Consider the following 24,913-nt stretch of genomic DNA (forward strand, 5'->3'; position numbering starts at 1 on the left):
GTTCTGTTCTGTTTAACCGGTTACTGTTGTTTTTCTGCTCTGTTCATTTGGGCGTTAGGTGTGTGGGCGGAACTGAACTTCTCGTTCGTAATTCCTCAGGGTGGAAGCCATGTGTGCGATGAAGCTCTGAGGTTGTATTGAGATCCTTCTGTCCCGTCCCCTGTAACGGACAGTGTAATAGAAGTAGGAAAATCTGGCTTAGACCGTAATTCTCTCTGCTCTCTGTGTAATTTTCTTTTCTGTTTTAGTGTCAGCAGACAAATGGGTGGGTCTCTGGGTAAACCTCCTAAAAGGGTTTGGATTATATGTTAAGGAAATGGCCTTTACCCCATGGCCATGTATTTTTGCCCAGGTGGCAAGCCTCACAAGGGAGGGCTCGGGTAGTCTTGTGAGTAAAAATGTTATAGAGAAAAGACCAGAAGGGTGGGGGCTAGTTGAGAAGCCCACCCTCCTAGCTAAACTGGTAGTGGAACAAGTTGGTGCCCATGGAAGGGACGGTTCAGCGAGAAAAGCAGGATCGGGCCCAGGCGGGCAGGCAATGGACAGAGAGATTGGAAAACAGGTTGGAAACTTTTGAGGGTGTAGTGGAAGGAAGGAGTAAGAGTAAGTAAGTATAAGCATGGGGATTTCAAATACCCAGGAGAATATTTGGAATGGTGATTTGAATTGATAAGTGATTTAAGGGAGAGTGAAGAGTTAACTCTGTAGTTGCTGAAGGGAACAGCAGTTGAATTTTGTAAAAATGCTAAAAAGAAAAGTTTTTGGTGTCTTTAAAATGTTTGCAAATAAATTTAGGCAAATAAATTATTAGATTGCAATCATTTGGCTATGAACAATTTCATTGAATTAGCTAAAGAATGTATACAGTGCTATGTAATTGAAATTTTATTAGGCTCTAAGGGCACTATAAGTGGTGATGTTTTCTTTCAGTGTTTAAAAGCAGGAGTTAAAAGTAAAAAGCAAGCCAGAAAGCATCTGTATTAATGCAAATTATCTAACTGATAAGGTAGAAGCCACTGAAACCTGGGCTGTCTATGAAACACATACAAGAAAATATGGGGTAATTCCCCTGTTTTGCCTGAAATCAACAAGGGTATTTGTATATTTTAAGTAATGATTGACTGCCCAGAAGGGGTAGACCTCTGTTTTTGTCTTTCAGATAATCAAAGAAAACTGATGCCAGCTGAACAGCATTCAACGTACCATGCATTTACTGGCACAATAGAAATTATGTTTTGTGTTCTATGTTCTGTCTTGTGGTGTTTGTCTTGTGGCCAGAATTGTTGTGTTTAATATTTTCATGGGTGGCTGATTTAACAGGTGAATACATATCACAGTTAGTAGTTCTGCCATTTCATATCTGAGTACCTTCGGAACTTTTGGGTGAATACCATCTGATCCTAGTGTCTTATTACTGTCTAATTTATCAATTTGTTCCAACACCTCCTCTACTGACACCTCAATCTGGGACAGCTCCTCAGATTTGTCACCAAAAAGAATGACTTGGGTGTGGGAATCTCCCCCACATCCTTTGTAGTGAAGACCAATGCAAAGAATTAATTTAGCTTATCTGCAACAGCCTTTTCTTCCTTGAGTGCTCCTGTTATATCCTTGGGGGCAGCCGGTTTAGGAAGAAATCACTTGAGGCCAGACAGCAGACAGCTAACAAAACTACCATTTTATTTACAGACACAGAGCTCACCCAACTGGCCGAAACTGGCTGGTCTATCCCCTAATAATCTAACTCAGTTGCCATAGCAACAAAAACCATGACAACCAAATACACAACATATTCCTCCCCCCCAATAAGAACATCCCCTAAATAAAACACACACTAGACTAGAGAAGGCGGGTAGACTGCATCCATTCCCGGCTAAACCCTGGGGATTATTTTGCCCCATAACCGTGGGTTCGCCATAGCTAAAGATCCAGCCGATGAGGAGGCCTTCTGTCTCTAGGTGGATTACGGCGAACTTCTGGTGTTGTTGCACCCGAAAGTACCATGGGCTCAGGGTCCGCAGCACGAACAGGTGAGGAGGTGGTATCAGCTCGTGCTGGGCAAAGGGGTATCTCAGCCGCCGGCAGTAATGGAGGAGAACAGTCAGGAACAGGTGATTCATGATTCGGTGTCTCACCAGAAGAGGTGAAGTCAGACCTCTCAACTGCAGATGTGTCCTGAGGACTGGCATGACCTGGCAACAGCTGATCTACATGTCGCCGCCAGGTAAGATTCTCTGCAGTCCGGACTGTGTAGGAAACAGGTCCTGTTTGAGTGATGATTGTGGCAGGGACCCATTTAGCTCTGGAAGTATAATTCCGAGCCAAAACTGGCTGTCCCGGGCTAAAGGTTCGGTCTTTTGCTCTGGGTGCCTGTCTGATGACTTGATATTGCTGCTGATGTTGCACAATTTGTCGGGGTTCAGAAGGTTTCAGCAGATCAAAGCAAGTGTGCAGCTGTTGTCCCATCATTAGAAAGGCCGGGGATGCCTGGGTCGTAGCATGAGGTGTGTTTCTGTAGGAAAGTAAGAAGGTATCCAGACACTTTTGAATGGAGTGTTGTCCCCTTGCTGATTTCAAAGCGTGTTTCATTGTCTGCACAAATCTTTCAGCTAATCCATTGGCGGATGGATGATTTGGTGCTGACGTGATGTGGTGTATCCCATTTGCCTTCATAAAATTTTGAAACTCCTGAGAGACGAACTGCGGTCCGTTGACGCTCACAAGTTGTTCTGGCAGACCAAAATGACTAAAGAGTCCTCGTAGTTTTTGGACAGTACTCTGCAGTAGTGGACTGCATTATAGAGACTTCTGTCCATTTAGAATGGGCATCTACTGCCACCAAGAACATGCTTCCTTCAAGGGTGCCAGCGAAGTCAATGTGAATACGTTGCCACGGGTTTTCAGACCAGTCCCATGGGTGTAGGGGTGCCCACTGGGGTGCATTCCTCACAACCTGACATGACATACAAGCTTTTGCCTTCTCTTCAATAGCACTATCCAATCCAGGCCACCAAAAATAGCTTCGTGCAATTTCCTTCATGCGCACTATTCCACAGTGACCGGAATCTAGCTGTTCTAACATCTGTGATCTCAGTGGTGGTGGAATAATGACACGTCTCCCCCACAACAAACAACCAGATTGGACCAATAACTCCATCCTCCTGGACATGTAGGTAACAAGGTCGGGTGAGACCGGAGAGGTTTGTCGAGATTTTCCATGCATCACCAGGTCCATAACTTGGGACAATACTGGGTCAACGTGAGTTGCCTTCTTTATCTGAGTAGCAGTGATGGGTGTATTCTCTAGCTGTGCAAAGTAGAAGATTTCCTTTTGGGCACTATCTTGATGTTTGACCGGCAAAGGCAACCTTGAGAGGCCATCTGCATTGCTGTGCAGAGTGGATTTCCGATATTTGATTTCATATGTGTGTGCTGAAAGTAACAATGCCCAACGTTGCATACGACTAGCAGCTAATGGGGGAATGCCTGTGTAGGGTCCAAAAATTGACGTCAGAGGTCGATGGTCTGTGAGAAGAGTAAACTTTCGCCCAAACAGGTACTGATGAAACTTCAGAATTCCAAAAATAATTCCTAATGCCTCACATTCGATTTGGGCGTAGTTAGTTTCTGCTTTGCTTAGAGTGCGTGAAGCAAAAGCAATAGGTCTCTCTTCTCCCGAAGGCATAATGTGTGACACGACTGCTCCCACTCCATAAGGGGAGGCATCGCAGGCCAATTGTAGGGGTAAGGATGGATCAAAGTGCGTTAGAACTTCAGAATTTAGCAATGCATCCTTAGCTTTGTTAAATGCAACATCACAGGCTTCAGTCCACTTCCAGGCCTTGTTCTGCCCAAGGAGCTCATGAAGTGGTTTTAGCAGTGTGGCTAACTGTGAGATGAACTTTCCATAATAGTTCAGTAGTCCTAGAAACGAGCGCAGCTTGCTTACATTTCGAGGTGGGGGAGCCTCCACAATAGCTTTAACTTTTGCAGGGGCCTTATGAAGACCTGCAGAATCACTGATGTGTCCCAGATATTCAACAGAGGGCTTGAAGAATTCACACTTGTCTTTGCGAATTCGTAGGCCATACTCTTCCAGTCTTTGTAGGGTAGCCTCTAAATTCTTTAAGTGATCCTCTTCATTTCTTCCAGTGACCAGGATATCATCCAGATAGCACTGAACTCCTGACAAGCCACACAAGATCTGGTCCATAGCTCTCTGGAACAGGGCGGGAGCAGACGTTATTCCGAAGGGTAGGCGACAGTATCGATAAAGCCCCTTATGAGTCACAATAGTCAACAGCTCTTGGGACTTTTCATTGACGTGCATCTGTAAATATGCTTGACTCAGATCAATCTTACTGAACTTTTGTCCCCCCAGCCAGGCCTGCGAAGAGGTCATCGATGCGGGGAAGCGGGTATTGCTCTGCACACAACACTGGGTTGACAGTGACTTTAAAATCACCGCAAATCCGGAGAGAGCCATCTTTCTTCACTATTGGAACGATAGGAGTGGCCCATGAGCTATGGGTAACTGGTATTAGGACTCCATTGGTGACCAGGTGCTCCAGATCTGCTTCAACTTTTGGCCTGATGGCATATGGCACAGTTCGAGCTTTCAGATATTTTGGTGGACTGTCAGGTTTAATGTTCAATGTCACAGTGATTCCCTTCATACTTCCCAAATCATCTCCAAAACCACCAGGATATTTCCTTAGTATAGGGGTTAGACTGGTTTCTTCTTTAGTCATCCGGTGCACTTCTGCCCAGTTCAGTTGAATCTTCCCAAGCCAAGACCTACCCATTAAGGCTGGGTAGTTACCTCTCACCACAAACAGTGGCAATTTAGCAGCCTGTCCATTGAGCTCCACCTTAACATCAATAGTGCCCAACATGGGCACAGCTTCTCCCGTATACGTCTTCAGAACAGTTTTTGTTGCCTTAAGTGGAAGATGCTGTAGCTTTTCTTTATACATAGTCTCGGAGACTAGCAAGACGGCTGCACCGGTGTCCAGTTCCATGCGTATAGGTTTGCCATCCAACAACGGGGTTACCCAGTATTCATGTGAGCCCACTGCCAAAGACAAAACATGCAGTGGCACTTCCTCTTGCGATGAGGTGTCACCTTGATCATCCTGGGTCTGCTCTAGGGTATGCAGGGTTCCTCTTTTTGTCGGCCAGACCACCGGCCTCTTTTTCTTTTGTTTACAGGCACACTCAATGTGTCCCTTTTTGCCACAGTGTCAACACACCAGGTCCTTACACCAGCATTATGATGCCTGGTGACCCGGCTTACCACAGCGGTAACATTCTTGACTCTGCACAGTTTTGTGGGTCGGTTCTTGTGACACTTTTTGCACCCTAGGGGATGCACCGATGTATTGCACCTCCCTTGTAGCCAGTTCCATGGAGACAGCAATATCAACAGCCTTCTGTAATGTAAGCTGAGCCTCTGTCAGTAGGCGCTTCCGTATAGCTTCACTGTAGAGGCCACACACTAACCTGTCACGCAGGGCATCATTTAACATCTCTTTAAATTCACGGTGTTCTGCTAGCTTTTTTAAAATTGCTACAAATTGTACAACTGTTTCATCTTCCTTTTGGTCTCTTTTGTGGAACCTATATCTTTCAGCAATTACCAGTGGTTTGGGGGAAAAATGGGACCCCAGGATTTCCACAATGTCACTGTAAGATTTAGTCGCTGGCTTAACAGGGTGTAGTAAGCTGCGTAGCAGGGAGTAGGTTTTAGCCCCTACAACACTTAAGAATATTGGCACCTTCTTCGCTTCTGCAATGTCATTTGCAATAACAAAAAGCTCAAAACGCTCAGTATATACATGCCACTACTCTATATTCTCATCAAAAGGTTCCAGTGGCCTGGTCAGAGTAGCTATGATTTTTAGTTTCACTTTCACAGTCAGTGCAAACAAGCAGGTTTTTTGTTTGTTTGTTCTTTACCTTGACTTCTATTTCCTTCTGTTACTGGAGCAGCACCAGAATCCTATCCATCGTCGCCACTTGTTATATCCTTGGGGGCAGCTGGTTTAGGAAGAAATCACTTGAGGCCAGACAGCAGCCAGCTAACAAAACTACCATTTTATTTACAGACACAGAGCTCACCCAACCGGCCGAAGCTGGCTGGGCTATCCCCTAATAATCTAACTCAGTTGCCATAGCAACAAAAACCATGACAACCAAATACACAACAGCTCCTTTAGCACCTCGATCTTCCAGTGGTCCACTGACTGTTTGGCAGGCTTCCTGATTATGACGTTGCTATTAGTTTTTGTGTCTTTAGCTAGTTGCTCTTCAAATTCTTTCTTGTCCTGCGTTATTATACTTTTACCTTGACTTGCCAGAGTTTATGTTCCTTTCTAATTTTCCACACTAGGATTTGACTTCCTGTTTTTTTTAAAGGATGCCTTTTTGCCTCTGCTACTTTTACTCTGCTGTTTAACCCTGGTGGCATTATTATTTGTATTTTTATTTTTTGGTCCTCTTACTTTTTTTGTAATTTGAAGTATAAATTTGTTTTGATCCTCTCTTTTGGTGTTTTTAAATAGTTTACATGCAGTTTACAGGAATTTCCCCCTTGTGACTGTGCTTTTTAATTTCCGTTTAACTAGCTTCCTCATTTTTGTGTACTTCTCCTTTTTGAAGTTAAATGCTAGTGTGGTGGGTTTCTTTGGCATTTTCTCCCCGATGGGGATGTCAAATTTAATTACATGATGATCTCTATTACTGAGTGGTTCAGTTATGTGCACAGCTTGGACCAGATCCTGTTCTCCACTTAGGACTAAATCAAGAATTGCCTCTCCCAATTCCAGGACAAGCTGTTCCAAGAAGCTGTAATTTACGGTGTCTAGAAATTTTATCTCTGTATCCCTTCCTGAGGTGACATTTACCCAGTCAATATGAGGATAGTTGAAATGCCCCATTATTATTGCATTTTCTGCCCTTGTAGCCTCTCTGAGCTCCCTGAGCATTTCACAGTTACAGTCACATCCTGGTCAGGTGATCAGTTGTATATTCCTACTGCTATACTCTTCCTATTCAGGCATGGAATTTTTATTCATAAAAAGTCTATGGTACAGTTTAATTCATTTAAGATTTTCACTTTCTTTGACTCTATGCTTTCTTTCACATATAGTACTACTACTCCAACGTGACCTACTCTGTCATTCCTATTTATTTTGTACCCTGGTACTACATTGATTCCACCTAGTTTCCACTGTGCCTATTATATCAATGTCCTCATTCAATGCCAGCCACCGTAGTTCATCCATCTTAGTATGTAGACTTCTAGCATTTTTAAATAAGCAGTTGTACAATTTGTCAATATTCAGTTGCCTGCCTTCATAAGTTACATTAATATGGGTCTCTATTTCGTTTGACTATTCCTCTGTAGCTCCTCCCTGTACTTTACCAACTTCATTCCTATCTTCTTTACTAGAATATAGAGTCCCCTTTAATAAAGTCACCCCTAAGAGGTGTCTGCGGCCAAACCATGTGCTTCTCCACATCTGTCATCTTTTTCCCAGTCCTTAGTTTAAAAAAATCTTCTACAACCTTTTTAATTTTACATGCCACCAGTCTGATTCTGTTTTGGTGTAGGTGGAGCCCATCCTTCCCGTATGGGATACTCCTTTCCCAAGTGGTTCCCCAGCTCCTAATAAACCTAAAGCCCTCCCCCTTACACCATCGTGTCATCAACCAATTGAGACCCTTCAGTTCTGCCTGTCTTCCTGGCTCTGAATGTGGAATTGGAAATATTCCAGAAAATGTTACCATGGAAGTCCTGGACTTTAATCTCTTCCCTTACAAGCTAAATTTTACCTCCAGGACCTCTTGCCTACCATTCAGCAGTAGGGTGGCCTCTGCTTTATTTAAGCAAAGTAAGCTGTCATGAGATAAAAGGGAAGGTCCTCTCATGGATTGGTAACTGGTTAAAAGATAGGAAACAAAAAGGAGGAATAAATGGTCAGTTTTCAGAATGGAGAGAGGTAAATAATGGTGTCCACCAAGGGTCTGTACTGGGACCTGCTCTGTTCAACATATTCGTAAATGATCTGGAAAAGAGGTAAACGGTGAGTTGGCAAAATTTGCAGATGATACAAAATTACTCAAGATCGTTAATCCAAAGCAGACTGCAAAGAGCTACAAAGGGATCTCACAAAACTGGGTGACTGGGCAGCAAAATGACAGATGAAATTGAATGTTGATAAATGAATTACTCATAAATGAAGTGAACATAGTCCCAACTATACATATAAAAAGATGGGGTCTAAATTAGCTGTTATCACTCAAGATATAGATCTTGGAGTCATTGTGGATAGTTCTCTGAAATCATCCACTCAATGTGCAGCAACAGCCAAAAAAGCTAACAGAATGTTGGGAATCATTAAGAAAGGGATAGATAATAAGACAGAAAATATCATATTACCTCTGTATAAATCCATGGTACACCCACATCTTGAATACTGCATGCAGATGTGGTCGCCCCATCTCAAAAAAGATATATTGGAATTGGAAAAGTTTTCAGAAAAAGACAACAAAAATGATTTGGGGTATGGAACAGCTTCTGTCTGAGGAGACATTAATAAGATTGGGACTTTTCATCTTAGAAAAGAGACAACTAAGGGGGATATGACAGAGGTCTATACAATCATGACGGGTGTGGAGAAAGTAAATAAGGAAGTGGGGGGATCTCTGCTCCACTGGGCCAGACCCACAGCTCCCCCATACCTTGTATCCAGGTGTCCTGAGCACCTTGGTCATTCAGGGAGCCCTCTGCAGCCCCATTGTCAGTGCTGGGAACCCCTTCAGCCCTGCTGACCGCGCTGCCCTAACCCTAACCTCATTAGTTTCCTGCACCTGTAAAAATTAACATAATTAAAAACCTGAAAAAAAATCTATATTAATCATCAAAATTGCAAAAAAATAAAACTTGAATTTTGCCAAACCTAGCTATATGTATACATATCTAGGAACAAATAATGAAGGCCATACCTGCAGAATGGACTCTTCTTAGACAGAAGGAAAAAGGGGGAGGAGGGGAGAAGAAATATAACAGGGAAAGAGAAGGACAAAGTCTCACATCCTAGGTGGTGTTTGGCATTTAGCCAGAGGTTGTGGTGTCAGATATATTTATTATAAATTTTAAGGCTAGAAGGGACCATTTGATCATCTAGTCTCACCTCCTTTCATTCAAGTTTGCCAGGTCTCAGAGTGGCTGATAAGACCAGGTGCTGTGGCTGTATTTTTCATCCATTTTCTGCTGTATTGAGCCTAATGCCTTGTGTTTGACTGAAGTATCTTCCAGGAAGACATCTAGGCTTGATGAGTTCAAGAGATAGAGAATCTGCATCACCCTCACTGACTGATTCCCAGTGCCTACTACCAGTTACAGGGGGCATAATTCAGGTTGTGTTGTGGGGGGGCGGCACGTACCTTAACTTTGCATTTCCTAGTTTTCAGAGAACTATAGAAATGTGGGGCTGGAAGGGCCCTCAGGAAGTCTGTTCCATTCCCCCAGACTGAAGCAGGATGAAGCCTACCTAGACCAGCCTTGACAGCTGTTTGGCTAACCTGTTCTTAAAAACTTCCAGTGACGGGGATTCTGCAGCCTCCCCTAACATGTTGCTATGCTTAGCGATCCTTACAGTTAGAAAGCTTTTTTTCTAATATGCACTCTAAATCTCCCTTGCTGCAGATTAAACCAGTTACTACTTGCCCTACTGTCTGTGGGCATGGAGAACAATTGATCACCATCCTCTTTATAACAACCTTTTACATATTTGAAGGCTGTTATCCTGTTTCCACTAAGTCTTCTCTTAGCTAGACTAAATATGCCCAAATCTTTCAACCTTTCTTCATAGTTCATGTTTTCTAAACTTCTTGACACTTTTGTTGGTGTCCTTGGGAATTTCTCCATGTTTTTCTTAAAGTGTAGCACCCAAAACTGGACACAGTACTCCAGGTGAAGCCTCTACTGCACAGTAAAGCAGAACAGTGTGTGCTTGTGTGTATGCATATACATGTGGTGTGTTGGTAAGGATATGGGTGCATGTTTGGTGTTTGTGTGCATGTGTAGGGTAAGAAGTACATGTGTGATGCATGTGTTGCGTCCATGGCTGCATGAGTGAAGTGTGTGTAATGTCTGTGTGAAAGGGTGTGTGCATGAGTCTAACTTCCAACCATAGAGTTTTGCAGTAAACTGTCAGCAGAAAGCAAAGGCAATGAGATAACAAGACCTAGAGATCAGCTCAGAAATATTTACTTCTCCCTGTCTCTGCTGCGCATGTATCTGCTTCCTACATAGAGCAGGAAACAATTGCTTCACACTGACTCAAGCCAAGTCTACACTACAAAATTAAGTCAACCTAAGTTAGGTTGACAAATAGCCAACGCAGTAATTATATTGCTTTTGCATGTCCACACTATGCTCATGTCGATGGTGCACGTCCTCACCAGGAACACTTGTACCAATTTAACTGCCAGTGTGGGGCATTGTGGGATGGCTTCTGAAAGGCAGCAACAGTCGATGTAAGCAACCAGTCTACACTGACACTGCGTCACCCTAACTACATCAACTAGGGTTGCCAACCCTCCCAGCTTTTCCAGGAGTATCCCGGAATCAGGCTGTATCTCCTGGAAGCTACTGAAGCCAAACCAGGAGATTTTTAGGTGCTAAAAGTCCGGTGGCGCAGCATGGCTAAGGCAGGCTCCCTGCCTGCCCTAGCCCTGTGCATCTCCCAGAAGTGGCCAGCACATCCCTGTGGCCCCTAGGTGTGTGTGTGGGGGGGGTGTCTCTGCATGCTGCCCCTGCCTTGAGCACCAACTCTGCAGCTCCCATTGGCCAGGAACTTCAGCCAATGGGAGCTGCAGGGACGGCTGCATGCGTGAGCAGCACGGATTCCCCCTGTCCGCCCAGCGGCTGCAGGGACACACCAGCCGCTTCCAGAAGTGGCACAGGGCCAGGGCAGGCAGGAAGAGAGTCTGCCTTAGCCCCACTGCACAGCCAACCAGAAGCCACCTGAGATAAGCACCTCCCAGCCAGAGTCTGAAGCCTTCACTCCCTCCTGCACCTCAACCCCCTGCCTCAGCCCTGAGCCCCCTCCTGCACCCAAACTCCCTCTCAGAGCTTGCACCCCACACCTTCTCCTGCACCTCAACCCCCTGCCCTATGCTCAGCCCAGAGCCCCCTCCCACATTCCAAATCCTTTGGCCCCAGCACAGAGCCTGCACCCCCTCCCACATCCCAACCCCCCTGCTCCAGCCCGGTGAAAGTGAGTGAAGGAGGGGGAGAGCAAGCAACTGATGGAAGAGGGATGGAGTGAGCAGGGCCAATCATTGGCCTCTTACAGTTGGTATGCATACTTCCACCTTTTCATGTTCTCTGTATGTATAAATATCTCCTGTCTGTGTGTTCCATTCTATGCATCCGAAGAAGTGGGCTGTAGCCCACAAAAGCTTGTCCTGAAATAAATTTGTTAGTGCCACAAGTACTCCTGTTCTTTTTGCGGATACAGACTAACACGGCTGCTACTCTGAAACCTGTCATTATTGTGACCTAACTCTGTAGTATATATCAAGCCTCAGTCTCCTTTCCTGGTCAGAAATAGGGCATATGACATATCTGCAGGCTCAGATTGGCTGATGGGAAGTCTTGAGAGCCCACTACCCAGGCCAAGCAGCAGGAATGGCCAATGGCAGGTGCGATCCGTATGTGCACTGCTGAACCTTTCACCCCTCCAATATTGCCCAGTATGCATCTGGGAAATGAGACTCATTATATTCAGTAGCTGGCAGAGCTACAGAAGAGTAGATGTGAATAGAAGTAGCACTGAGCTTCCATCCTAGCCCAAATTCACCCTGGTGTAACTTAACTGACTGCAGTGGAGTTATACCAAGGTTGAATTGGCCCCAGAACATGTTTTGCTGTCTTACCACAGCAGGCTCCTGTTGCTGTAATGGCCTTAGATGAAAAATGGGTAGAACAACTGAGACACCCAGTGGCAAGACTGGAATATGACACGTTCCTTCTGCCTTTCCTATGTTATGGTTCGATTAGTAGGATACTGATTTTACACAGTGGTATCTAGCATTTGTATAGCACCTTAAATACTATTAATCACAAAAAATATGTTAGGCTGCTGATGCATGGATACCACTTCCTTTCACGCTAATACTGTCTCATTGTTTCCTTATACACCCCATCTGTAGTCATCTGTTGTCTCATTTTATACTTAGGGTACGTCCATACTACCCGCCTGGGTCGGCGGGTAGCGATCGACTTCTCGGAGTTCGATATATCGCGTCTCATCTAGATGCGATATATTGAACTCCGAACATGCTCCCGTCGACTCCGGAACTCCACCACCGCGAACGGCGGTGGAGGAGTCGACGGGGGAGCCGCGGACTTCGATCCCGCGCCATGAGGACGGGTAAGTAGTTCGAACTAAGGTAGTTCGAGTTCAGCTACGCTATTCGCGTAGCTGAACTTGCGTACCTTAGTTTGAACCCCCGCCCCCCAGTGTAGACCAGGCCTTAGATGTGAGCTCTTTGGGGCAGAGACTGTCTTTTTAGTCTGCTTGTACAGTGCTTAGCACAATGGGGTCCTGGTCCACGACTGGGGCTAATAATGTTAAAAGAACACTATTAAGGCTGCAAAGTCAGGCACCCAATGGCTAGGAAATGCCAAACGTAAGGTTGCCTGTCCATCCTCATTGAGCCTCAGTCTCAGAAATGATTAAGCCAGGACTGAGGCAGACATCTGACATGTAAAATTTCAGCCCAAATAGCTAACATTTGGCAAAATTATAAGCAACTGAAAAGAGGGTCTTAAGGTGGGAAGCGTTGTACAACCTTAGTAATAGGCAGCACTACCAGCCCCAGCTGTAAGAGTGATAGGCTCTTTACATTAGATTAGCTCTGTGTGGTGACAGATGAACAGGTGATCTTCAAAGCACTTCACTAATTAATCCTCACAAATACCACCTGAGAATTGAGTAATAACAATGGGTAACAAACCAATGAGGTTTACAGATTACATGATAAACTCTTCGGAGCAGCTAGGGACTGTGTCTATTTCAACTGAATGTAAACCACTTTGCAGACTTTGCGACACTATAAATTAATAATAAAATAATAATGTCAATCTTTAATCATATTTAAGTCAATAAAGTAAATAATAATAATAAAGTTAATCAAGAGCCAGGCGATGCACTTGGATACCTGCCACCCAGGGAGCTAGGTCCAGCCCCACCCCAATGCTGCAGCCGGCCCATAGCACTGCACTTGAGGCTGCCCTGTCTCGTTTCGGGGGCTCCCAAGTCTCACTCTCTCCCTGCTTGGCGGGGGGCGGGGAGGGATCCTCAATATAATGTCTCTTGGGGGGGCGGAATGTGGAGCGGCGCTGGAGTAGAGGGGGGAGGGGCACGGTGGGATGTGGTGGGGGCAGAGTGGGAAGCGCCCGCTGCCCCCCCCTGCTCCACGTGCGCATAGCGAGCCCCGCCCCCTGCCGCCTAGCCCCGCCCCTCAGGATGGAAGCCCCGCCCGGCCCCGTTGCCATGGGAAACGGCACCCAGCGCCCGGGCGCGGCGGTCGGGATGAGCAGCTACGCGGTGATCGGGGCGGTGCAGGGCCCGGCGGGCGCCGGGGGCCCGAGCCCCGGGGGCCGGTACCGCCCGGGCGCGGCCCCCAGCAGAGCCTTCGACTTCCTATACGGTACCGGCGAGCGGCCCGCAGCCGGCCGGGCCCCGAGACCGCGCGGGGGCGGCGCCCACCCCGCAGGCCCCGCCCGGGCGGCAGCAGAGGGGCGGGCTGGCGACGAGGCCCCGCAACCCCTGATAGGCCGGGCGGGCTCGCGGGGCTCCGCCCCCTGCGCGCGCACCCCGCGTGCGGGCTCGCGGGCTGGCCACGGCCGGCGCGAGGCGCTCGAGCTGTGCGACAGGGGCCGGCCGCCACCCCGCGCCGTGGGATGCAGCGTGGCCGGGCCCCGCGTGGTGGGATGCGGCCGGCGGCCGCAGGGGGAGCCGCTGAGCCAGCCTGGGCCGAGCTGCGGCGCCGTCAGTCGGTGCTGGGAGGCCGGGCTGGGAAAGCGGCTCTGGAAGAGGAACGGGAGGCTCCTCCGAGCACGCGGCTGCGGGGAAGAGCTGAAATTAAAAGGCTGAAAGCAGCTTTAGGGGAAAAGGCGTGGGCAGAGCATGGAGTCCCCCGCGGATGGGCAAGGCCATGCCTGACGCTTCTTTCCATGGGGAAGCAGCAAATGCTGGCTGCCGCTGCTTCCGTTCGCGGCCGTAGCCACCGTTTAATGCTTGTAAAGGTTACCAGCAGAGCACTTTAAAAATTATGAGCCTTTAATTTCTCCCCACCGGAGCGTGGTCATTCGGTACAGCAGCAGCATCGAGGCTGACTCGGGGGTCAGATGCATAAAAGGGCGCTTGCTCATTTTTATTTCTGTCTTGTTTATTCTATGGCCTGGCAAAACTGGCTTCTTGTCAAGAGGAGCCTGGCTACTATTCTGTTCATTTTCTTTGAATCCATGTGATTGCTTATATTTCAGATCCCTTGTTTGCATTATCAAGTGAGAAGGACCATGCAAAGGCAAATGTCCAGGCTCATCTCATGTCTGACAAGATGGTAGGTTGTTTCAGCCTAAGACATCTTCAGGAAAGGATTTTCCCACATTCTTCCTTATATTAAAGGAATATGAATATATATTGTGATAGATCCAGGCCAGTTGGGTACAACAAATTAGTGGAAGGCAGATATACTGGGCACTGGATTAGCAGTTTTCTGTTCCCTGACTGACCAGAGCAGGGGCTGCTATAGACTGATGAGAACACCTGACTCCAATTAACCTGCAAAGAGTCAGGTGAGTCCATTAAGGTAATGTGAACACCTGACTCTAGTTAAGGCCCTTTTGATACTATAAAAGGGCTCACTCCAGTCAGGCTGGGGAGAGCCAGGGAGCCAGAAGAGAGGAAGTGTGGCTGAATGGGCTGGGTAATGAAGATGCCCTCAAACCATTGGTAAGGGTGAAGAAGGGAGAAGCAGGAGAGCTGTGGGGAAGTGGCCCAGGGAAACATAGCAACTCTGGCAGTGAAAGGTTGGCTGCCAACAACTGCTACCATTAGGGTCCCTGGGCCAGAACCTGGAGTAGAGGGTGGGCCTGGGTTCCCCCCCAACCCACCACTACAGAAACATCTCCTGGGAGGGGAAGTCAGGCACCTGTCAGGACAGGAGGCTAGACTGTTCTGAAATAAGCCCCCAGGGACAACAGAGACTGTGGGAGTTCTCTCACCAACCTCCTTGCAGCCTATGATGAAAAGGGCTCAGTAGACTGTAACCCTGGGCCTAGAGAGAGAAGGGCTACATGGAGGGTCGCAGTGAGCCACTGAGGCTAGTGTAAACCGCCTAGAAGTGCGGGACCCACGGGGACAAGGTCAGAGCTCTGCCACAATATGTAAAAAATGTGATTGCACTTGAGCAATCTTAACTTCCTTAGACCAGCACAAGCTCTGTAAAGAAAGGAAAACATCACCAGTCTTGGGTTGACTTTATACCAGTAGTCTAGAAATAAACAGTTCTATGTTCTGTTCCTAAACACCCAAGTCATGAATCAGTGCTTGAGAATGGGACACCCCTGGATGCCTCTGACAACTGGTCTATGGTTCATTAAGGAAAGTCTTAGACACAATAGAAGAATTGGGTTATTGTGCTGTTTTTTTAACAGAGCACTTGAACTGTAAGTAGTGTTTCACACAATGCCCCTTACTTATCTTGATAGCTGCAGGTGAGCCATTTAGGCAGAATGCAAAAGAAAAAGGGATGTGATACAATTCCAGGGGTTGACAAACAAGGAACTTTGGTTTTGGCCTCCTGGGTTTATTCAGACTTTTTCTGAATGAGTAGGTTGGGAGGCATTAAACTCTTGATGCACAGCCCTTCTAAAGCAAGCTGATGCCTTCCATGCAATGGAGCCAATAAAAATGTATTATTCAAAGCCTGTTTCCTGTCTCGTCTCCTCCCACTTATCCTAAACGCTGTTTCTCTGAAGTTTTTCGATGTCCTCTATGGCTACGTCTACAGTACTAGCTAGCGGTGGGATTCTAGGGTTGCCAATTTTGGTTTGATGGATTCCTGGAGGTTTCATCACATGACATAATCTTTAATTCCTGGAGACTCCAGGACAATCCTGGAGGCAACTCTATGGGATTCCCACCTTGCCTACATGTACTCACAGTAGCTCTGGGGGTGGGATTCTCAGCTTGCCTAGATGTACTTACAGTAGCTCAATGAGGCCTAGTGGGTGTATAAATAGTTTAGCTGCAATAGCACAGGTACCAGTGGCGGCACAGCTAAGCCATGCCAAGTATGTACCATCGGAGTTCAGCTGGGTTTGTACTCAACACAGCTAAGCTGTGCTGCTGCCTGTGCTACCATGACTACGCTAATATTATATTTACGCTAGCTCTAATTGATCTAGTGTGTGTATGCCCCCATTACTGTAGTATCTGAGAGTCACATAATCTTTATTTATCCCCACAAAACCCTAATGAGACAGGGAATGCTAGTATCCCCATTTTACAGATGGGCGGCTAAGGCACACAGAGAGTAATGTGACTTGCGCAAGGACACGGATGTGTTTTCACTCAGGCTTTGTCTACGCTAGCACTTTTGTCAGCAAAACTTTTTGTCAGGCAGGGATGTGAAAAACAACAAACCCTAACTAACATAAGTTTCACTGACAAAAGTGCCAACATAGCTACTGCCGCTTGTTGGGGATAGTTTAGTTAGGCTGGTGGGAGAGCGCTCTCCTGCTGGCATGGAGTGACTGTATGGGAGACCTTCCAGCGGTGGTGCAGCTGCAGTGGTACAGCTGTGCTGGTGTAATGTATGTAGTGTAGACATTGCCTCAAACCCTGTAGGTCACGGGTGTAAATGGCATGATGAGAATCTACCAGTTACACCGAGTTATTGACCCTGTTAGCTTCTGCTGTCACTATGGTTTCTGGTGTGGCTTCCGTGCAGGTAGCAAATAGCATAGAAATACCCACAAATCTTTCTGTCACTCCTAGCTTTGAGCGCATTTTTTTGTTTAAAATGTCTGATGATGCACTAGAAACACCAGATTTCTGAAAGGGAGCCCTTGTATATTGGCTGCTACATGTCCAGTCTATGTATGGAGTATTCCCTCTTGTCTGAAAACCCCAGGATCCAAATTTAGGCCCAAAGTGCATCACTTACTTGAAAATCTCCCCTTCGTGTCAAAATCCCTGTTTAGCCAAATAAATTCCATGTTCCACCTCCTATTTATTTTTTCCTTTTGATTTGTTTAAAATGTGCTTATCCACAGCTCTGACCATCTGACTAAGCTGCTGTCTGGTATATAATAAAAACAAGATGGCTTTGAATTCTGGGGCTATAATGTCATCTGATGGGATGAGGATGGTTGTGATAACTTTATGACAGCATTTCCCAGACTTTGAAAGTTGAGTCCTCCTTCAGGAAAATGAAACAAATGGTGCTACCGTTCAAACTCGCCATCTATCGTTAATGGCTTAGTCATAATGAGCCATCATATAGAGTAGATTGTATAGATCTTCATAGTATGCCACTTCCTTTCCTTTCTTACATACTTTGATGAATAGTGAAATACAGATGCTCCCCGGGTTATGTAAGACCTGACAATGCAAATTCGCACTTATGGAAAAAGTTCCATAAACCAGAAATAGGATTTTTGAGTTGTGGAAATTTTTGCGTAATGTACAAGTATACGTTTCCAACTTGCGCAAAGTTCGAGTTACACAAGGCTTTCCGGAACAGAAAGATTGCTTAAGTCAAGGGGGCATCTGTAGCACAATGTTGACATTTAGCGTATGTCTGTACTGCAGTTGAGAAGTGTGATTCCCAGCATGGGTATAGAGCAGGGGTCGGCAACCTTTCAAAAGTGCTGTGCCGAGTCTTCATTTATTCACTCTAATTTAAGGTTCCGCGTGCCAGTAATACATTTTAACGTTTTTAGGAGGTCTCTTTCTATAAGTCTATAATATATAACTAAACTATTGTTGTATGTAAAGTAAATAAGGTTTTTTAAATGTTTAAGAAGCTTCATTTAAAATTAAAATGCAGAGCCCCCTGGACCGGTAGCCAGGACCCAGGCAGTGTGAGTACCATTGAAAATCAGCTTGTGTGCCACCTTTGGCACACGTGCCATAGGTTGCCTCTCCCTGGTATAGAGACTTGTGCTATCTCTGCTTGAGCTAGCATGCTGAAAATAGCAGTGTGGATGTTGCAACACTGGCAGCAGCTCGGGCTAGTCTCCCGAGCTCAGACTCCAGTGGTCAGGTGGGCTTGGACTCTGGCAGCTAGCCAGGCCCACACAGGGTCTGTTTACCTGCACTGGAAATCACACCTCCCAGCTGCAATGTAGGCATACCCTTACAGTGCATTAATTGGGCTCCTAAGTTAGCACCCACTGAAATAAATGGGGCAATTCATATCTTAAAGCTGATTTCAGGTTTTCTGCCCACTTAAACAAATGTAGCTGCATCAGTTATATTTAGGCCACATTTTCAAGGATTTCTTTGCAGCTACATAGGTTGATACTTAGTCTCTCCATGCCCTTGCCTTTTAGTCCTGTATGTTCCTCATTTGGGGAAGCACTCTTTTACTGATTGATGTCATTAGAGCTTGTCGTCACCTCTACCACCCAGATTTATAGCTCTGTAATTCACAGTAACTTGTTTAATCTCTATATATTTCTCATGCTTTGTTTACATATAAACTCAAAAACACTAGTTGAAGCGATGATCTCTTTAGTGTTTCATGGAATTGCTAAATAACAACTGCCATTTCTCTTGTCTACATGTTAAAATTAGAAAAAGATGCCGATTTTTAAAACCATGTTTAGCAGCCTGATCCATTATCCCTGGTACAATCTGCGTTTGGAGGAAAGAAATCCTGTGCCCCCATTTATTGACCGAAGGTGGAGAGGCAGGGCCCAGCAGCGCCTAGAGGTTCTTCAGCAGCTTTCTAGGTAAGTGTCCTACCATTGGACTATATTTTAAATATATATATATATATTTATTTAAAGCTCGTGTTTTCAATGTGAGCTATAAAAACTTCAGTGATCCAGGCTGGAGCTACTTAAGTGATAGTCTTTCTCCTTTGTCCCTCCCAGGCTGAAGCTGACTGGATTGTCCTTGCTGTGCAGCCCAAGGGTTCATTTGGACTGGACTAGGGCAGGGCAGGGCTGCCCAGAGAGGGGGGCAAGTGGGGCAATTGGCCTGGGCCCCACAGGGGCCCCCATGAGAGTTTTTTGGGGGCCCTGGAGCGGGGTCCTTCACTCGCTCTGGGGGCCCTGGAAAACTCTCGCGGGGCCCAGGCCTCCAGAGCTTCTTCCGCTCCGGGTCTTCGGCAGCAATTCAGCGGTGGGGGGTCCTTCCGCTCCAGCACCCGCCACCGAAGTGCCCCGAAGACCTGTGGCGGGGGGTCCTTCCACCCCGGGCCCACCGCCAAAGTGCCGGGTCTTCGGCGGAAATTCAGCGGCTGGGGGGCCCAGGCCCCCTGAATCCTCTGGGCGGCCCTGGGGCAGGGTCTTCTTAGTGCAGGAGACCTGTCTGAGGAACTCTCTCCTGGAATATGTCCATTAGGATCCCAGTTCAGCAAAGTATTTCAGCATGCGTTTAAGTGCTTTAGTGAATCAAGGGCTGGCGTCCCTCTGTAGCTGTATTCAAGATTCTGTGTGAGGCCTTCCTATTTAGGTCAGCATCTGACCATTTACCCTCCCTTTTTCAGATGCCCCATCTTGTTTGGTCTCTTTTCCTTAGCCTGTCTTATTTGTTTTGACTAGAGTTGCTGATTACCTGGTCCATTTGGACTAGAGTTGTTTAAATATGGTTTTATTATTTTTTCCCTTGTGCGAATCTGGGACACTGTACACGGTTGCTATATCAGTTAACAAAATAACACAATATTATTTTGAATAACATGTTGCATATAAACTTACTTCCCAAACCACTTCAAAGAATTAAGGTACATAGGAAGAAGGAGCTGAGGATAGAGAGCTTGTTCCAGTCAGACAATATGAACTGCAGAAGAAAGAGATTCTGCACCAGCTCACATGAAGGGATAGAAAAGAGAATAGTGCTAGGCATGCAGAAAGAGTAGGGAAAGGAACACAAGGTTTGAAAAGTACAATAGGCTGTGTCATGTCCGTGGAGGGGTTTAAAATCAAAGAGGGCAATTTTGAATTGGATCCGGAAATGAATCAAGAGCCAGTGGAGTGATGTGAGGAGATACTTGAGCTTGTCAGAAAATGGGCAGCACTATCGGAAGCGCTGGGACTCAGAAAGGCTATTTGGAAGGGCTAGACAGTAGTCAGACAAGGAGGGATGTTGGCCTGGATGAAGACTTCACAGGGTTTTTTTTTAAGCATACAAGAACTAATTCTTTACTCTATCGAGTCTTTATGTTATACTTTCAAGTTTTAACTATCACTGCTGTGCTCTTTTCCTCTCAGCTTATTTTGATCAGAAGTTGAAGCTTGCCAGATTCAGATTTAAGAAATAAGATGTACATTTTTAACAATTGGAACAACTTACCAAGGCCCATGGTGGAGTCTCCATCACTATCTGGCAACTTTTAAATCAAGATTAGATGTTTTTCTAAAATAGATGTGCTAGTTTAATCAGGAATTAATTTGGGGGCACTCCTATACCCTGTGTTATACAGGAGAGATCAGACTAGATCATCACAGTGGTGCCTTCCGATCTTATCATCTTTGTACCTGCATGAAAGTAGCAGGTGAAAGCAGCACTGGCTGTTCTCACACTTACTTCTTGCACTAACTCTGTCAACAAGCTGCATCTAGACTCTGACCTGGTTTTGTGATGCATCTCCTTATGGTTGAAAGTGATTGAGCTTTAAAGTATAATTAACAATAGTGAAACAGTGACTGTCAGAGTGACATGCAGGTTTCCATACCTATTCTTGTTTAGTGATTCCCAAAGTATATCTCCTCATTTTACAAACTAAAAGGTGATTTTTTTTCTAACTTTGAGCACCTCAAACTGCACCCAGGACATGAAACTCTAACTGGGCTTTTTCTGCCTCTTATACTTCCATTAGTAATAATTTTGCAACAGGAAGTTAATTGACAGTAGAACTCCTTGAAATTTGTTGAAATTTGAACAGATTTCTTAAAATAAAACATTAGAGAAATTAATTAATGAAAAATGTCCAGCATCCCCATCATCAGCTCTAGTTGATAGTGTTGCTGATGCAAGAGACAGAATGTAACCCAGATTGCTCGCCAGTAGCTGTGTTAGTTTTGCAGGGCTAACAGGAGTAAATGCTTGTTTGTGTCAGTAAAGTCAGCAGATGTAACTCAAAGATACACAAGGAGCAGATCTGTGGAGTAAGAAGGGGCTATTTGCCCAGTCCCTATTATGGCTATAACTGTACTATAATGAGATGAGTAGCTTATGCTAAAACAGTTAGATCATGAAAATAAGTGCCCGCATGTGCTGAATGAAATAAGAATTCATCTGGATGGAGAAGCACTCTGACATGGAGACAATGCCAGTAGCAAAAGCCATCAGCTCAATTAACTGATTTGAACTGTAAGCAAAATTTTGCAGTTAAAGGTTTGTCAGAGCCAAGAAAGCATTTCAGGTTCAGATACTAGCATCTTGACCCAAATATTATTTTGTTGCAATACATCGGGGCAGGTGCTGGGAAAGGATGATTTAAAACAACCTTTGCAATGTATTGAACGCCAGAGAAGGTTGATGAAACCTCATTCTGTCCAGTGTTTGTGGTAGTGGTTGGCTAATCTGTGGGTCTCCGAGTTCCAGAATGCAACTCTTGAGCCTGTGATATGAGGTTCTTGGACTCAGCAGATCACAGCAGGCAGTGCTCTGTTCAATCCAAATAGTCAAACCACATTTCCTACTGGTAATCTATGTCTCTGTAAGCCATGCCTCTGGATTTAAAATTAGGGCAACAACAAACTGCTCCATTTTATATAAATTAGTTTCAAGCTTCTAGTAAGTTGCCAAAGATGGTCTTAAAAATGGCGAAGTGTGACTTTTTGAACTTGTGGAATGACTTACCCAGGGTTCTTATCTGGTGCTGTGGCGTGAGGTTTTTCAGGGAGCTCTATTTCCTGTCTGTAACCTCTTTCATTCATGACCTCTTGAGCTCTCTAAGTAATGTACAACCTCCAAGAAGACATGGACAGGAAATTATAGACAGTCTGTTGCCCTACTTCAAACTCAGTGTAAGGTTCTCCAGGATGGGAAATGGTGGGGGGGGGGGAGTATTGGCTATTTTTACAAAGGCTGTATTCCAGCCAGTACACTCCTTAAGCCATCCACAAGGTCAGCCTAATTCTTTACTTGTGGAGAATGCGAAATGAAAATTTTAGAGCCAGCCTGTCATTTCCAGGTTTGATCAAAATCTGTGTAGCCATTTTTAGTTAGAGAGGGAGACTCTTCTCCTTCATTTGCTTCATCCCCCCCTTGTATTTTGTACCATACAAATATATTCAGATTCTTTTGCATGCCCACACATACAAATAAAAGTAACAGAATTTTACAAATTCAGATTTTCCAGGTGGTTAATCTTCTTTGAGCAATAGTCTCCAGTCCCGAATTTTATTTTAACAGAAGTAATAAATGACTGACTTTATATATTCAAAGTGTGAAATTTCCATTAAGTTTAGAGCTGCAGTGATATATGAGAGACTATAGAGTAATGTAAATGCATAATCTCGATCTTACTTATGCAGATAAAGGTGTTTGCTGCTACTTCATTATAGAGTTTGAGGTGTGTATGTTTTAATGATGCAGCTGTGGGAGTCCAGAGTGAAATAGTAAACATTGAAGTATAGTTAAAACAGTATCTTAAAAAAAAAAAATCAGAACTGCTCTGAACATACTCTCTGAAAATATTTTGATCTGTTTTTATCTTTTTCGGCTTTTTAGATCTCAACCTTCTCTTCAGATTCCTCAAATTGTGTATGAAGATCCTGAAATTAATGGAAGGAACCGCTACAAGTATTTTGAACGGTAAGGAATGAATTAATGACTACCATATATGGAATAGGCCAAATTCCAATCTGTCACTTTGCCTCTGACACTGGTGTAACTCCAGTGACATCAGTGGAGTTGCTCTGGAACACTGCCGCCATTGAGATTAGAATCTAGCCCATTGTGTGACAGAGCACTGAAAAAATGTGAAATACTTAACTTGTGTAGGCAAGTGCAACAGCCAGTCTGTGCTTAGCAGTTGCTTACGCGCATAGCCTTTGGCATTAGACCCAGTCATATCAAGGGAGAGATGCAGCTGACCCAGCTATTGTGGTTTTTCAGTCTCTTGGAAATATAAAAGAGGGATTTTTAACTTCAGTTTTGCTACCACTGAAACAAGCAGAGGGAACTACAATTTAACTTTTCATCATAAGAATGACTTCTCTTTCAGAACCACACCTCCCCTAGAATTATACTGCAGCCCTGGCATTGGTCTCAATTAGTATAGGACTTGAAATAACTGCTAAATGCCATGATACAAGAGTTTCCAATTTGGCACATATTCATTGCTCATGTGTGCAGGCTCAACTGCCTTTACTTCTGGGGACTTGTGTTATGCTATTAATGAACTTAGCCCCTTTTAAATCCAATTTTCCAAAATTTCTCACATTTTGCTAGTCTGGTAAAAATGAATCAAAGGTGTTTAGAGTTATTTTAGCAAAATGAAGACACAGACTGGCTTGTTCACTGCCACAATTTTAACTTAAACTTTAAAAGCCTCTTAAAGAGGCTATTAGGAAAGCTTGGTAATGAAACTAGGTTAATATTAGTCTCCTCTGACATGGAAATTCCTAGTGTATGTTTCTAAGCAGGAATTATTAATTAATAATCATAGAATATCAGGGTTGGAAGAGACTTCAGGAGGTCATCTAGTCCAACCCCCTGCTCAAAGCAGGACCAATCCCCAGACAGATTTTTGCCCCAGATTCCTAAGTGGCCCCCTCAAGGATTGAACTCACAACCCTGGGTTTAGCAGGCCAATGCTCAAACCACTGAACTATCCCTCCCCCGAATAATAATAATAATATAATAATAATACTTAGGACTTGAAGCACATTTCACTTTAAAACTATCTTACTGCACTGAAGGAAACAATCATATTAGATAAACTTAAAATATGGTTGACCTTTAAAGCTGATTTATGTCATAGGATTCCACTTCCGGATTCCCACAGGGTTTAAAGAAACTCAAACATACATACAATGCCGAGAATACGCTCAATAGTAACCTTATTTTGGTAACTCTCTTTCTGTTCAACCCCAACTTGAATTACAACATGATTTTAGCAGCTGCTATCTTGAGACCTTCTAGCACTCAAAATTTATTATATATTATCCCGGAAATTAGAACTTGAGAACACCTATCCGGCCATGCTGTCCCGCTACCCCCAGCTTAGTGCTTGAAGAGTTTACTGGCCTAGAGTATGACTACACTTGAGAGTTGCAGTGCTGGGAGTTACAGCGCTGGTCGTACAGCTGTGTAGGGAAAGCGCTGGTGTGTGGCCACACTCACAGCTACCAGCGCTGCAGTGTGGCCACATTTGCAGCATTTGCAGCGCTGTTGGGAGTGATGCATTATGGGCAGCTATCCCAGCATTCAAGTGGCAGCAACATGCTTTTCAAAAGAGGGGGGTGGGGTTCAGTGTGACAGGGACTGGGGGAGAGAGAGAGAGTGGATTTTTGGAGCCGACACTGTGTATCAGCTCCCTGCCTTGCAAAATCAGAAATTTTTCCCGACCCCTTACTCTTAACTGCAAACAGCCTGCAGACCAGATAAGCAGCTGCTCCAACGGACTCCCTTTCTCACCCCTG

General features: G+C 45.1%; 1 protein-coding gene across 2 annotated transcripts in view; it reads left to right on the forward strand.

Annotated features, from left to right (window-relative positions):
- Window positions 1-13,556: 13,556 nt before the first annotated feature.
- The window catches only part of CFAP91 (cilia and flagella associated protein 91), a 57,657-nt gene continuing 46,300 nt past the window's right edge, over window positions 13,557-24,913 (forward strand). For both annotated transcript variants that reach the window (XM_039519630.1, XM_039519632.1), the window contains exons 1-4: window positions 13,557-13,728; window positions 14,567-14,643; window positions 18,888-19,045; window positions 22,998-23,081. In XM_039519630.1, coding sequence (XP_039375564.1) covers window positions 13,572-13,728; window positions 14,567-14,643; window positions 18,888-19,045; window positions 22,998-23,081 — 476 coding nt within the window. In that variant the 5' untranslated portion in view covers window positions 13,557-13,571. The remainder of the gene's footprint in view (window positions 13,729-14,566; window positions 14,644-18,887; window positions 19,046-22,997; window positions 23,082-24,913) is intronic.

Source organism: Mauremys reevesii, linkage group 1, assembly GCF_016161935.1.
Source record: "Mauremys reevesii isolate NIE-2019 linkage group 1, ASM1616193v1, whole genome shotgun sequence".
Taxonomy (NCBI): Eukaryota; Metazoa; Chordata; order Testudines; family Geoemydidae; genus Mauremys; species Mauremys reevesii.